The sequence below is a fragment of the Choloepus didactylus genome, chromosome 5 (assembly GCF_015220235.1).
Source record: "Choloepus didactylus isolate mChoDid1 chromosome 5, mChoDid1.pri, whole genome shotgun sequence".
In the NCBI taxonomy this organism is placed as follows: domain Eukaryota; kingdom Metazoa; phylum Chordata; class Mammalia; order Pilosa; family Megalonychidae; genus Choloepus; species Choloepus didactylus.
In genome coordinates, this window is record NC_051311.1 from 131,049,470 (window position 1) to 131,063,216 (window position 13,747).

General features: G+C 39.2%; 1 protein-coding gene across 1 annotated transcript in view; it reads left to right on the plus strand.

The window, feature by feature from the left end:
- DNAH11 (dynein axonemal heavy chain 11) overlaps positions 1-13,747 on the plus strand; it is a 415,753-nt gene that overhangs the window by 87,303 nt on the left and 314,703 nt on the right. The window contains 7 exon segments of the mRNA XM_037836873.1: positions 3,334-3,471; positions 3,776-3,900; positions 4,402-4,597; positions 6,374-6,478; positions 6,640-7,032; positions 12,882-13,214; positions 13,433-13,687. Coding sequence (XP_037692801.1) covers positions 3,334-3,471; positions 3,776-3,900; positions 4,402-4,597; positions 6,374-6,478; positions 6,640-7,032; positions 12,882-13,214; positions 13,433-13,687 — 1,545 coding nt within the window.

Consider the following 13,747-nt stretch of genomic DNA (forward strand, 5'->3'; position numbering starts at 1 on the left):
ACCTGCTTGAGGTGGGTGGACTGACTGGCAGTGTGGGGATTGGAATGACACATGGACGAAGGTAATCCTCGGAAGGAGGGGAGGCAGAGGAGCAGTGACAGGGTTGTGTATTTGGGGAGAACATGATTTCAACAATCAGTACAGAATGAGGAGCACTGACCAGCTTACCGTGTCTCAGTGCCTACTTTAGGCAAAGACATGACCAGGAAGGAAACTGGAACCAAACATTATCCTGCCTAAGTGCTAAACTGTAGTCCTTCAAAACCTGGTGTGCTGGCACTCATTGAAGCAAAGCAAAACAAAACAAAACCACTAATGGCTGGATCTCAGAACTTGGTGTGTCTACAGGAAGGTAGACGGAAGTGTGTACAAAAAAAGTATCTGGAAAAGACTACAGACAATATAAATGAAAACTGTAGAATCACAGAGTGCAATGGTTAAGGTGGCAACAGATTAAAAAATGATCTTTAAAATGGGAAGAGGGAAAAATATGTGTTTTAGTATTTTGAACAGTGGCAGCACCATTAGAAAAGCCATATTATGTACTGAAACTGAGAAGTAGATGAAGATTAAGATAAACCTGACAGATCTCAAATGGAATGTTTAGGAAAAGAAGTATGTGGTGGGAATCAGCTTTAGCCTTTTGAAGTTGATCTGAGGAAGGACATCTTTACTCTTCATAAAATAACTCTTAATGCACTAAGAAAATAGGAGGTTCGGGTAATCTTCATTCTCATCCTAGAGGATAATTTTTATATATCTGTGGTGTTTAATAATGATAATGTTTACCACCTAAAAGGTTGGACCTTTGCCTGCTATTACTTTTTTTAGCATTGTAACCTCCCCCAAAAGATTTTCTATATGCGTTTCCTCTTATACACTTTGGGATTTGAGTCCCATAAAGGATATGAGGTAGGCAAGATGAGATGTTGCCAGGAAGCTTCTGGTATTCTGTTTCAGCTGTGGTCTATGTGATAAGGTTTGAAAAATAATGTTGTGAAATAAACTTATTTCCCTACTGTTGCTTGGGTACACTTCTTTGTCCAATCTGGGGGCAATGCTTACTTCTGGATCTTAACATAAGTTCAAACTCAACAAAACAATGCCTGTGAGAAGAAAGTTATTAATTTACATTTTGTTAGGTAGGAGCTTAACCCAGTGGATTAAAAAATATTTAACGGTTTCTCCAGTAGCTATGATTGAAGTTATAAGAAAAAGCTCGTTTGTCGAAAGTGGCCCCTAAGATATAGTTAGATTTATATTTTGGTTTGTATAATTTTTCCATTATGTTGCTTTTTCCCCCAGTGAATATAATAAATATAGTTTATGGAAATGTCTACAAAATGTTAATGATCAAGCTGTTCTTTATAGAATGCAAATTTTTCAGGGACACCCATTTTGTCTGTAAGAGAGAGAACAAAGCGATCTCCTCAGCCACATTGCTAACAACAGAAGCCCTGTATATGGTTTTCTGCCACCTTGAATATTTTAGTTACTTTAGGAGACTCTTTTATTTTAAAGAAAATATCTCTAGAGCAGGTCTAATAACTAATGAATTACAATGCTAACCAAGGGATAAGCAAATAACATAACTTTAAATGGTACCTTGGCTGATGACTGATGAGAGTAAAGCACAGATCTGGGACAGACTGCCTGGTTTCAGACCCCCATTCTGCTCCAGCTGTGTGATTGTGGACAAGTTATTGCTTCCCCGTACCTCAGTTTCCTCATGCTGGTTCTCTAGGGAAATAGGACCAACAAGAGACACATATATTTATATATGTGTTTATGCACATTATGTAAGTATTACGAGATTTGTTGTAGGAATTGGCTCACAAGTCTGTGGGGATGGGCAAATCCAAAGTCTTTAGGGCAGGCTGTAAGCTTGGCCCTCTGATGAAGATTTTCCATGAATTCCCCAGGAAGAGTTGGCTATCTGAAGTAGAGATAGGAATTCTCTTCTGACTGCTAAAATCGTTAGTTCTCCCTTTAAGGACATCACCTAATTGGACGAGACTTCTCTCATTGCTGAAGGCAGTCTCATTAGTTGATTGTAGATATAATCAGCAAAAGATGCAATCAACTTACTGATGATACATGGAATATCGTCATAGTAATAATCAGGCCAGGGCTTGCTTAACCAAACAATTGGACCACCTAATCTGGCTAAGGTGACACATGAACTTATCCATCACGTGTCATATGGAGAATGGGATGGTAATGGCATTTTTTAAAGCCCTTAAAATATAGTGCCTGGCACATAGTCAACAGTATGTAAACACTTGCTATGTAAAAAATAGTTTAGTTACATTATTTAGCTTGCGAGGAAGGGAAACTATTTCAAGTTAGCACCAAAAAATCCACATGGGGCAATAAGCAAGATGGGGAGCTCATGGGAATCCAAAAGTTAGGCTCCCAGAATAGCTAAGCTTCCGGGAACTGGTGGTGAAGATTAGTTTGAGATCTAGGGGGTTCCATGGACTGAGCAGGAGGAGTTTGTAGACTTTTAGTCTCCTGCTCTGCTGGTAATGCTTGACTGTTTCAGTCCATGTGTCTGCTTTGTTCTGTCTCACTGTAGCTGGTTTCTTCTCCTTGCTAGTATTTTCTCCTCATGCATAACTTTTGCCGGCATGGATTCAACCTGCTGTGCCCTGACTCTGTTCCTGAGAAAGAGAGGATCTGATTAGCTCGAGGTACTTGCTTGGGCCAGGACGTTCACGCTAAAGGAATTGTGCGCATGTGTGGTGGTGGTCCTTGGAGCAGTTGACCACTGCTGCTCCAGTCTGCCGTACTTGGGGGCGACTGGGTGGTGTGGTATGGAGGCTGGGTGTTGAAGGCACCAGAGCCATGAATGGGGCAGTGACTGTGACTGGAACATTTGGTGGAGTTATTGATGATGTCACTTGGAGTTCCGGGTGTGGCAGCTTCAGTCGTGTGTCTAAAGAATAAATGTGGGAGGGGAAACAAATAACGCGTGCATAGATCTTGCTGTTCTTACACCCACAAAGCTTTTTCTAAAACATTTCCTGGCACCCATCTGGAAGTAGTTTTAGCTCTGAGCAGAGATTACGGACAGACAGTGGTTCATTTCTAACCCCTCTCACCTTCTGCTGAGGAAGGGAAACTACGTTACTTCTAGATTTTGGTTTATTGGGTGTATGGCAAGATTAGAGAGATGTAAAAATATGTTTTAACAGTTGAGGCATTGCTGGATACTTTTGGAGTTCTAAACTTTTGCTCATTTCTAGAGGTATAATGAGGAAAATAATGAGCTGAGTATTTGTATTAAGAAACCCATAGTTCTTAACCTTTCTTTAACTTTGATTTTTATAGCTTTTGACCATATTTGGGAATTTTCTAGAGAAACCAGTTGTCATGGAAATTTTCAGCCCACATTACAGCACACTAGTGAATATGTTTAATGCAGAATTGGATATGTGTAAGCACTTGTATAATGAACACATGAGAGAGGTAAGTGGTGAATGAGGTTGAACACTTCCATCATATCATTTTTGTGGGTATTGGTTGTCAATCAGGCCTATATTAATGACACCTAAAGATTAGACATAAACATCAAAACTTTTATGCTGTTGTTTCATTGGATTCCTTATGGAGAGGAAGAAGCTGGCTTAGGAACTCTTCTGATGATCAAGTTGCATTACACATGTTTAAATATTTCTACTGTAAAAGTATTGAAATGAACCATCGCTTACAAGGTTGAAAGGCACACTGATTAAATGTTCCCCTTTCTTTCTCTTCGAACATCAATGTGCAGATTGAACATGGAAGGGTAGTTCTTAACAAGAATATGCCATTTACCTCAGGAAATATTAAGTGGGCCCGAGAGGTCCTTGAACGACTTCAAACATTTTGGTCTAACTTTGCATCTCTCCATTATCTGTAAGTATTTAGGCTTATTTCATGGAATAATTATCCTCATGATACAATTTTTATATAGGGCAGTGAGCTGTTCATATTAGCACTTAAGCATTCGTTTATTTAACTCTTTTCATTGGTTGGATTTATTCAGAAGGACTCACGTTCATAGTTTTGGGATATTTTTAATGGGATCCTTATAATTTCATATGTTTCTGTGTTTTCATGTCCTTATTTATTTTTTTCTTTTCATTTTTCCTTTTCATCTACAATATGTTTTGTAATTTTTTTATTGTTATTGTTTTTCTTTTCTCCAGTGAATAACATTCCTTTCGTATACCTTTATGTCTTTTGCTTCTTGTTGTAGGAATCAGTGACTTTATTGCTCTGGGCATTTATAAAAGCCTTAGAGTTCATGATTGTTTATGTCGTATTATCATTTTATATTTTATATTGTGTTATTGTAGTATAGTTAAGCCAAAATCTATACATATGTAGAAAAGTAGAAAAATCATATTCCTACAGATTCTCGGAAAGTCTTGATGATGCCTTAGTTTATCAGAAGTATGTTGAAATGACAACTTTGCTAGACCAATTTGAAAATCATGTGTATAACGAATGGAAAAGTAATGTGGATGAAATTTGCGAATTCAGTTTGAATCAACCTTTGATTAAATCCAGTGCCATAAATGGACTTCTCAGTGTCAACTTTGACCCAAAGGTAGGAGTTTTATTTTTGAACAAAATGTTAATACCAAAAATAATATTAACAGTAAGTAAATGTTCAGGATGAAGAATATCTTTATTGAACAGGTGTTTTGTTATTCTAACAAACAACAAAAGGAAATTTCTGAATGTATTTATTTTTTCATTATTTCATTACTTTACATAATAAAGTGCAGAAACTTTATTAACAGTTCTATATGTATGTGTATTTATATTTGCATATGTAATATGTGTGTGTGTGTAGGCACAATAAATATGTATATATGTAGTATTTTAAATAACCTGTCTCCAAGTCCGGTAGCTTGCTAGATAAAAGGCACAAAATAACTTTTCTATTTTCCTAACATAAATATGTTCAAGAATATAAGCCTATCTATTTATAAGTTTCCATGACAAAAAAGTAGAAGTAGTGTAAACCTCCAGCTGAATTTTTAGAGAGGGAAAAAAATTATCCAGAATCTCTCTTGGCAGTACAAATATATGCCTAGGAAGTGGGAAAGTTGGCTTCAATTAGGTTGATAGTCACTATTGGCACCTTAATTCTGATCTGTTTCTCTAAAATATGTACAAAGAACAGCATCATTTTATTTTATTTATAAAGCCCAGCTCACATACATAAATATGTGACTTAGAGAATTGAGGATTCTATCTTTTGATTTCATGAAACCAATTTATGGAAACTAATTTTCTGGTATGTTTTAGGGATACTTCATAGGATTCTACCTGAAGGCATTATAAACACGCAAAATATATTGTACTGGTTAACCTATGGAACCATAACGGAAGTCAGCTGGCTTACCCCCTTGAACTTGCTGGGTGGTGTTTCAGAACCTGCGAGTTAAGGTTGCAGTCAGTTCTGCCACAGTGTGACGTGCATTGCTAAAATTCACTGCAGTACGAAAGACTGCAAGATAAAAAGCACAAGAATTGTGGGAAAAAAATGGGATTGGGGTGTAGAACTCAAAGTCTTTGTCAGTGACAACATAAAAAAGAAAGGAACTTAATAAAAGCAGTTTTTTCTATATGGTTTAGAATTATATGACTATTAAAATAAATATGGCACTTTGCCTCGACAAAAATCTGAGGTTTACTCATGGAAGTGGGTGTTGGAAGGGTTGCAGCTTGTGAGTTACTGTGGAATGGTGGGAGGAAGCGGACCTGAAATCAGGCAGAAAGTAGTAACTACAGATGTGGATGGACGTGGCTCATAACACCTCATGCACCAGTGAACTGAGGTGGCTGTGGCTGTTTGAGACGTATGAATCTATGCATTTTATGTATTTCTGAGCCTTTTGGCTCAGTCGGGCACAGTTTTTGGCATTCTCCTAGTGTTTCTTGCCATTGAAAATGCAGATGAGCAAAGGTAAGATTTGCAGGATGCTCAAATTGTTCTCTAATATATCAATCACATTGGAAGAAATTCATGTTTGCAAAACAAGCTTCATAACAGAATTGGCGATGTTGGTAAAAGACAGAGTCCATTATGGCATTCCATTCTAGGTGTCAGTGGGCATCTTGTTGCTGTCTTTTGCTCAAATTCTCTGACAATGGCTATAGTCAGTGATTTTTATCTTTATTATTTATATCTCTACTGCTTATGGGATGGATAATTTTTGCTTTAAAAGAACATATGAGATGACAAAAGCTTCTTTACTTTGAGCATTTAAAAATAGAGTAATCATTGGGTGAAAATAAGTGTGTTAAGTAAACTTGTATTAAGATAGAATAATATACTTAAAGTATGTCATAGTTTGTAATTTTCTTCTGATAGCTAGTGGCTGTGTTGAGAGAAGTGAAATACCTTTTGATGTTGAAGAAATCGGACATACCAGGTTCAGCCTTAGCCATCTTCAAAAAAAGAAACACCATTTTAAAGGTTTGTGATTTTAGATATTAAGCGATATTTTGAATACAAATATTTTGAATTTCAGTTACGAACACATAGATGTATGGTAATTTTATGTCTTTAAGATGGAGAAAATTCTGTGAATGTATTTTGCGCTTTTTCGTTTTGGGATTTTTCTTTGCTTCTTTCAGTACATTCGAAGTCTTGAACTTCTTGTGCAAGGGTATAATAAGCTGCAACAAACTCTTCTGGAAGTTGAATACCCTCTGATTGAAAATGAACTGAAGGCTGTCGATGATCAACTAAAAGAAGCTGCGACTTTGGTCACGTGGCAGGAGGACTGCTGGGAGTACATCGAGAGGGTGAAGACAGCCGCCTGTGAGCTGGAGCGCAGAGTCCAGCAGGCACAGAGCAATGTCCGAGCCATCCGGCACACGATGAGAGCTTGGCCCGAGTGTGCTCTCCTGTCCAGGAGAGAGCACAGAAAGGAGCCTGCCTTTATTTTGGAGGACAAGGGGGATTTGTTTACTAAGAAATACAAGTTAATCCAAGACGATGGCTGCAAGATACACAACTTGGTGGAGGTAATTTCTTTCAAGGCTTCAATTTCTATAGAAAACCTTTTCATTTAGTTTAGAGAAAAAAAAAAAAATTAACCTAATAACATAGGGCTCTTTTATCAGGCCTGAAAGAGGCTTTATATGTAGTTTTGGTGACTGTTTAAAATGGAGGAATTTGCCTTACTTTCTCATAATTCCTGTAGTCCTCTCTACTCTCCTTCCTGAGGCAAGAGATTGGAACGTGAGATGTTTTGATTAAACAAAAGGGCTAGAGGTGAGCCTTTTACCTTTGTCGTAGTTACAGGTCTCTTTCGGATGCTATTAATAGCTGTCACTGTTGAATGGCCATTATTTGCTTGACACCTTGCTTACATCATCTCACAGAACCCTCTCAACCATCTTCTCGGCAACCGTAGTTACTTTGCTTTTAACAAATATTTGAGTTCTTAAAACTGTACCAGGTACTATTTTAGGATTATCAATTGAAGAGTAAACAGACAACTAAAGAATAGAAAACAGGATAACATTGAGATTACATTCTATTCAGGGAAGATAGAGAAAATACGTATATCCATTTGTAATAAAAGCAATGCTGAAAAATAAAGCAGAGTAGGTGGGATAGAGAGTCGGGGCTTTGGTATTTCATATGGGGTGGTCAGGAAGGCTCTTTATTAAGGTGGCATTTGTGCAGAGACCTGAAAGAGGAAGAGAATGAGCCATGTGGATATTGGCAGGGTGATCTGGAAGGAGATGAGTGCAAAGTGTTAGGTCTGGATCCTAGGCTCCTCCCCCATCTCCCTGTTTTGCAAAACCAGGCTGCAGATCAGACCACGCCTCATGATGCTGCCCCCTCCCTTTCCCCATTTTCACACCACTTTCTTTGTTCTTGTCCATCACTGACCCTCTCCCTTTCCCTCACAAATGTATTCCCTCCCTCACGTCTCCTGTTCAAATGCACAAACCAGGCATTGCCAAAGATAAACTATGTATTACACCCTGTTGGCCAAAGTTCACATACCTCACACTGTGTAACCCCCTGATTGGCAACAAGTCCTACAAAAAGAAATCCCACCACCTGACTGCACGCTTCCCCCTCCCAGCAGCCTTTCTGTGGGTGGGGGCTGCCCTGAGGCTTCTCTCAAGTAAAACTTGTCTTTAATACCTGCCCATTTGGTTTCCTTGCCTATCTTTCGAAACAAACTACCTTATCCAAAGGATTTGAGGTGGAAGCATGCATGCCTTGTCCAGGGATCCGTTAGACAGCCAATGTAGCAGAAGCAGAGTGAGCAAGAGGAAAATAGAAGGGGATGAAGTTGGAAAGGGCTAAGGGCATATCACATAGGATCCATAGGGCCACTGTAAGGATTTTGGCTGTTGTTCTGAGGGGAAATAGCAGTCAGAAACTCCGTTCAAAGGCTTTCCCTGTTGAGTATAAACCACAGTGGAGCAAGGAAGACCATTAGGAGTTGTTTTAATCATCCAGATGAGAAATGATGGTGGCTTGGGTCAGAGTGGTAGGGATAAAAGCAGTCATTTTCTACATATGTTTTGAAGATAGAGCCAGTAGGATTTACCGTAGAGCATCTGAGAAGAGAGCAGTCAAGGATGACACCAGGGTTTTTGCTCTGAACATGGAAGAATGGAGTTTGCCTTTACTGATATGGGGAAGACTGTTCTGGAGCAGATTTTATCGGGAAAAACAGGAGTTGATTTTGGACACGTTAGAGTCGCCTGCCAAAGGGGAGATTTCGAGTGAAGCTGGCTGTTGTGCATGTTTCTGGAGTTCAGGGGAGAAGACCAGGTGAATGATCTAGAATTTAGAACCATGAGCATATTTATGATATTTACAGCTGTGGAATTAGACGAGATTATGGCATTGATTTGTAGACAGAGAAGAGGTCCAAGGACTAGCCCTGAAGTCCTCCTCAAGGTCAGAGAGGAGAGGAGGATCCAGCCCAGGATACTGATAAAAAGGCCACAACACAGTAGGAGGAAAACTTGGGAGAGAAATTCCCTGGAAAGCAAGTAAAGAAGGGGTTTTGGAAAGGAGGAAGAGTTCAGCGTTGTCCCATGATCACCTGGGACCTGAAGATGTTGAGATTGACAATCAGATCTGGCAACATGAAGTCAATGGAAGAATGGAAGCCTGGCTCGAGCTGCTGATAAGAGAACTGAAGAAACGGGCAGCCAACATCTCTAGAGGTGTTTTGCTGGGGTGGGGAGGGGTACTGAAAATTGGGCACTAGCAAGAGTATGAATGTCAGGGTTAGGGAGGGCTTTATTTTTAATAATGCTTGATATTTAATGATGTTTGTATTCTGATTGGAATGATCTAGTACAGAGGGAAAAGTAGTTGGAGGAGAATTCTCTTAGGGAATAGAACTTAGTAAATACATGTAGAAGTTGGCTTTAGCTAGGAGCATGGAGAGTTCATCTGTAGTAACAGGAGGGACGTAGAGGATGTGAACATAGTGCTCATAGGTGAGCAGTGCTGAGGGGAGCACAGGGAAGTTGATTGCTTATTGTTTTCTTAAGGAAAAGGGGAGCAACATCAGGGACTGAAAGTAAGAATGCGGAAGGGGTGTTAGAGGTTTAAAGAGAGTAGAGAAAGTGTGACATACTTGTCTAGAAGAGTGAGCAAGTAAATGGATGACAGGCAGGAAGGCAGGAATTCCAGGGCAGTTCTGAGGTTCCACTTGCATCTGATGATCATGCATTTAAGGTGAGAACAGTCAGCGTGGCTCCCTGTTTCATAGCTGACTGAAACGAAGCTCAGTGGGCTTCGTAACTGCTGCACGTCATAAAGCTGGTGGCCTGTTGTAGAACTGGGTTTGTCCCCACAGCTGTTGTTTTTGTCTACCACGCTATGCAGCTTTCCCATGCTAATATTAAGTTTCTTTTAGGGCTATTCAGTAAATTAGAAACATTTGATCAAAGTTTACTTTTTCAGTTGCATTTGAATTGTCGTGTCGTTTGTTCAATACACATACGTATTCACTATGCCCAAATGGTCACATTGAGTGGTTCTAGCCTAGGTCCTAAGTCAGTTTAAATTTTTGAGACTCTTAACTTGGGGAGAAGAAGAAGAACCACCAGCAAAAGTTACAAAGAAGGAACAGCTTACACAGTAGGTGGAGAACCAAGGGAGGCTGATGTCCTGGAAACTAAGAGAAGAAAGTGTTTGAAGGGTATCTTTCCTTACCAAAAAGTAAGGTGTGGTGTACTGATATGCTATATTACAAGGAGAAAAAAAGAGATAAAGAAAAAGAAAAGAAGCAGAAAATGAACACTGATCTCAAGGTTTCTGTTGATTTCTAAGGTTGACTGAAATTTCTAAGAAATTTTTAATTTTCTCTTTTAGTAGGAATTTGCTAGGATAGGACTTTGTTCTCTGCCTTCTTTGATTACTGAATGAATGAGTACACCAGTTCTCTTAGCTTAGGCTTCTTTCTGAAATCAGAACCACTGATGTAGTTCTGAATAAGACCTGGGTGGCCTTGAGAGAGTCTTGGGGATGTTCTGACACATGGAAAAGACTATATTTGGAAATTAGGGTTTTTTTTTTTCCCAGCAGCATCTTAACTTAGTCATGCCATTGACTATTCCTGTTTGTTTACTGGAATGCTATAGATTATTCTGTGACTTTTAGGATACCTCAGGAGCTATTTATGCATTAGAATCTGTCTCTTGGAGGACAGATGATGGATGACAATTAGTTTTTTCTGTTACATTTTCAGGGATAATAAAAAAAAAGTACTCCCCACACTCTCACCTGGGAATTTTAGACCAGTAAGATTAATGAATCCTGATTAAAATGCATTGAAAAACATTACCAATACAATACATGACTAGAAATCATTACACAAGGTTTTACAGTGTTATCTCAGAAAATAAGGTTGAAATAGTTCTAATAAATTGACTCTCTGTTTTTTTTTCCTTAAGTCTAAAACTAAGAAAGATTTGAAATCACTATTCTTAATATGAGAACTGAGGTGAGTTTCAGATGTCAAAATAGAAATTTATTATTTGTTTCTGTAGGTTGGATCTTTTAAGTGTCGTTTCCTCTTGGGTTTTCTGCATATGATTTCTGACCCTGGTTTTCAGGCTTTCAGTGAGGATGCAGTTGGGGGAAAAGCCAGACAAATGCAGCAGAGCGTGGATCAATTCTGCTTTCTCATCCTGCATCCTCTGGGGCTTACAGGATCTCGGTTTGTAGTCTGGAGCCAGAGTCTTAAGATGCAGAGAGGAGAGAAGGCAGAATTATGGAAGGCTGAGTTGGGAAGAGACCTGAGAAATCATTTAATTTCACAAAGCTCTCTTCTCTTTTCCTTTTTTCTCCCTTTCCCCTTATTTGTTGAAAATACATCTCTTAAAACACCACTGCATTGATAAAAATTGTGTCTGTTGGTGTGAGAAAGCATAAACAATGAGACAATCACAGAGACACTGTGATGTGTTGGAGACTTACCTTTATTAGTCAGGAAGACAGTTTCTAGTCCTGGCTTGGTTGCTAACTTCCTACTAATGTGACCCTGGAAGTGGTGTTTTCAGTCTGTTTTTCGTAGCTTTAAAACGAGAAGACTGAACAAGTTGATCTTCAAGGATTTTTGCAGCTCTAAGATCTATACTTCTTCCTACAAAGGAGCCAGGTCTGCTGTGTACAGTTGCCTGGGATGCACACTGCACAGCTCCAGGGGAGCAGGTCACATAGAATGCACAAATCTGAATGGTTCAACCCTGGACATGAGCAACACAGCTTCCCCGAAAGGAGCAGCTCTTAAATTTGTTCAAGGAAAAGAAACCCCTAGAGCTCTCTCATCTCTGCCCTAGGAGCCTTACCAGGAGCTAGACTCATCTCTATAGTTCCAGTTCTTTGCACAAAAGATACACGTTTGAGTCTTGAGCCTTATGTCCACTAGAGGGAATAATCAAATAAACCAGAGAACATGGTCTACCTCATAACTAGCTCTCATTCCAGTGTCTCTTTTTTTTCTGAGTTAGTTTCTGCCTTGGGCATCTGTCCTCTGGCCTTTATATACCATGCAACCTTTGTCTCCCGGATGTTCTCTGAAATCACCCTTGTTGCCCACCTGAAATTTTTAGCAGTGTCTCTAGGCCTGTCCTTTTGTATGTCTAAGTATAGCATTCCCTAACCCCATCCCATCTTGTATAGGACCCCATCCTGTCCCATTGACCTGCCCATTACTTTACCCACGCCCTTAGGAGATGCTGAGTTAGAATGCTATGTTATTGGCACACAAAGGGAGCCGAGACTTCACCTAGTCCATTGTTTCCAAGATGAGTTAGTGTTTAAAGGTGGTTTGCCAAACAAACAAAGTCTGTGTGTTTGAATAAGGTTTGGAAACAAGTAGGTTAAGCCAGGTTAAGTGAGCGTTAATACAGTAGGTGCCCTGTGGGTCTCCAGAGTGGCACAGGGGTACCTAGCGCTTCCCGGACTCAGTGATCTTCAGCTACCCCAAGGCATTACTCTGTGAAGGACAAGTTTAGGAAACCACTCAATTTACTGTAAAGGCCAAGTCTAAGACCACAAACGGGTAGAGCAAGAACTAGAGCCCAGGTGCTATATATCTTGAAATCACTGGGAGCTAGTGTATTTCCTCTTGATACTTGAAGACAGCAATGTTTATATTGATTTTTCCTTTAAATAATGAATTTTATTTTTATTACAGAAATAAACGTAGTGTTATAAAATCCTGCTTAGACATCTAGCTTAAGTTTCTGTAACCTAGTGTTTGTTCCTGTGTTTTGCACAAAAATGCAGTCTTTTCTTTAACAAACCATTTAAATGGCAAACTTTCGTTTTTATACTCAATATTGTTTAATCTCTTCTTTTAATTCTTGTCTGTTTATAGGAAAATAGGAGACTCTTCAAAGCCCATCCTTCTCTGGATACCTGGAAGATTTATGTAGAATTCATTGATGACATCGTGGTAGAAGGCTTTTTTCAAGCTATACTGCATGACTTGGATTTCTTTCTGAAAAATACAGAGAAACGATTAAAGCCTGCACCATTTTTTCAAGCACAAATGATCCTAATTCCCCCTGAGATTGTGTTTAAACCTTCTTTAGAAAGGGAGGCTGGTGATGGGGTCTATGATTTGGTAGAAGAAATGCTATGCAATAGTTTTAGAATGTCTGCTCAGATGAAGCGAGTGGCATCACATCTGGAAATAGCAAATTATCAGGTATTTTCTGTGTAAATGAGTATTAGCTTTTATATTAACTATTCAAAAATTAAGTGGGGTAATAGGGAGAAAGGAAAGATGAAGTTGGAAAAAAACATAGTTTTTTATTTTGCCAGTTACTCTCCCTTTGATGAATTGCCTGGGGGGGGGTGTTATGTTTCATATAATTGATGGCACACGATTGGTTTCAATAACGGCTTGCTTTTCCTCTCATTTAGAATGATATGGATAACATGTTAGGCCTGGTGGACGCCAGGCAGGAGATAATGAACAGAGTGGCGGAGGTCATCAGCAAAGTCTTGGATTTCAGGAGCACTCTGGAGACTTACGCTTACCTCTGGGTGGATGACCGAGCTGAGTTTATGAAGCATTTTCTCCTGTATGGCCATACTATATCGTCTGAGGAAATGGATGCTCATGCAGATGAAGAAATCCCTGAACAACCACCAACTATCGAACAGTTCAAAGAACAGGCAAGGAAAAACTTTAACATTTGCTGTAGTCATTGTATTTGATTAAGTTGTTGTCGTTAT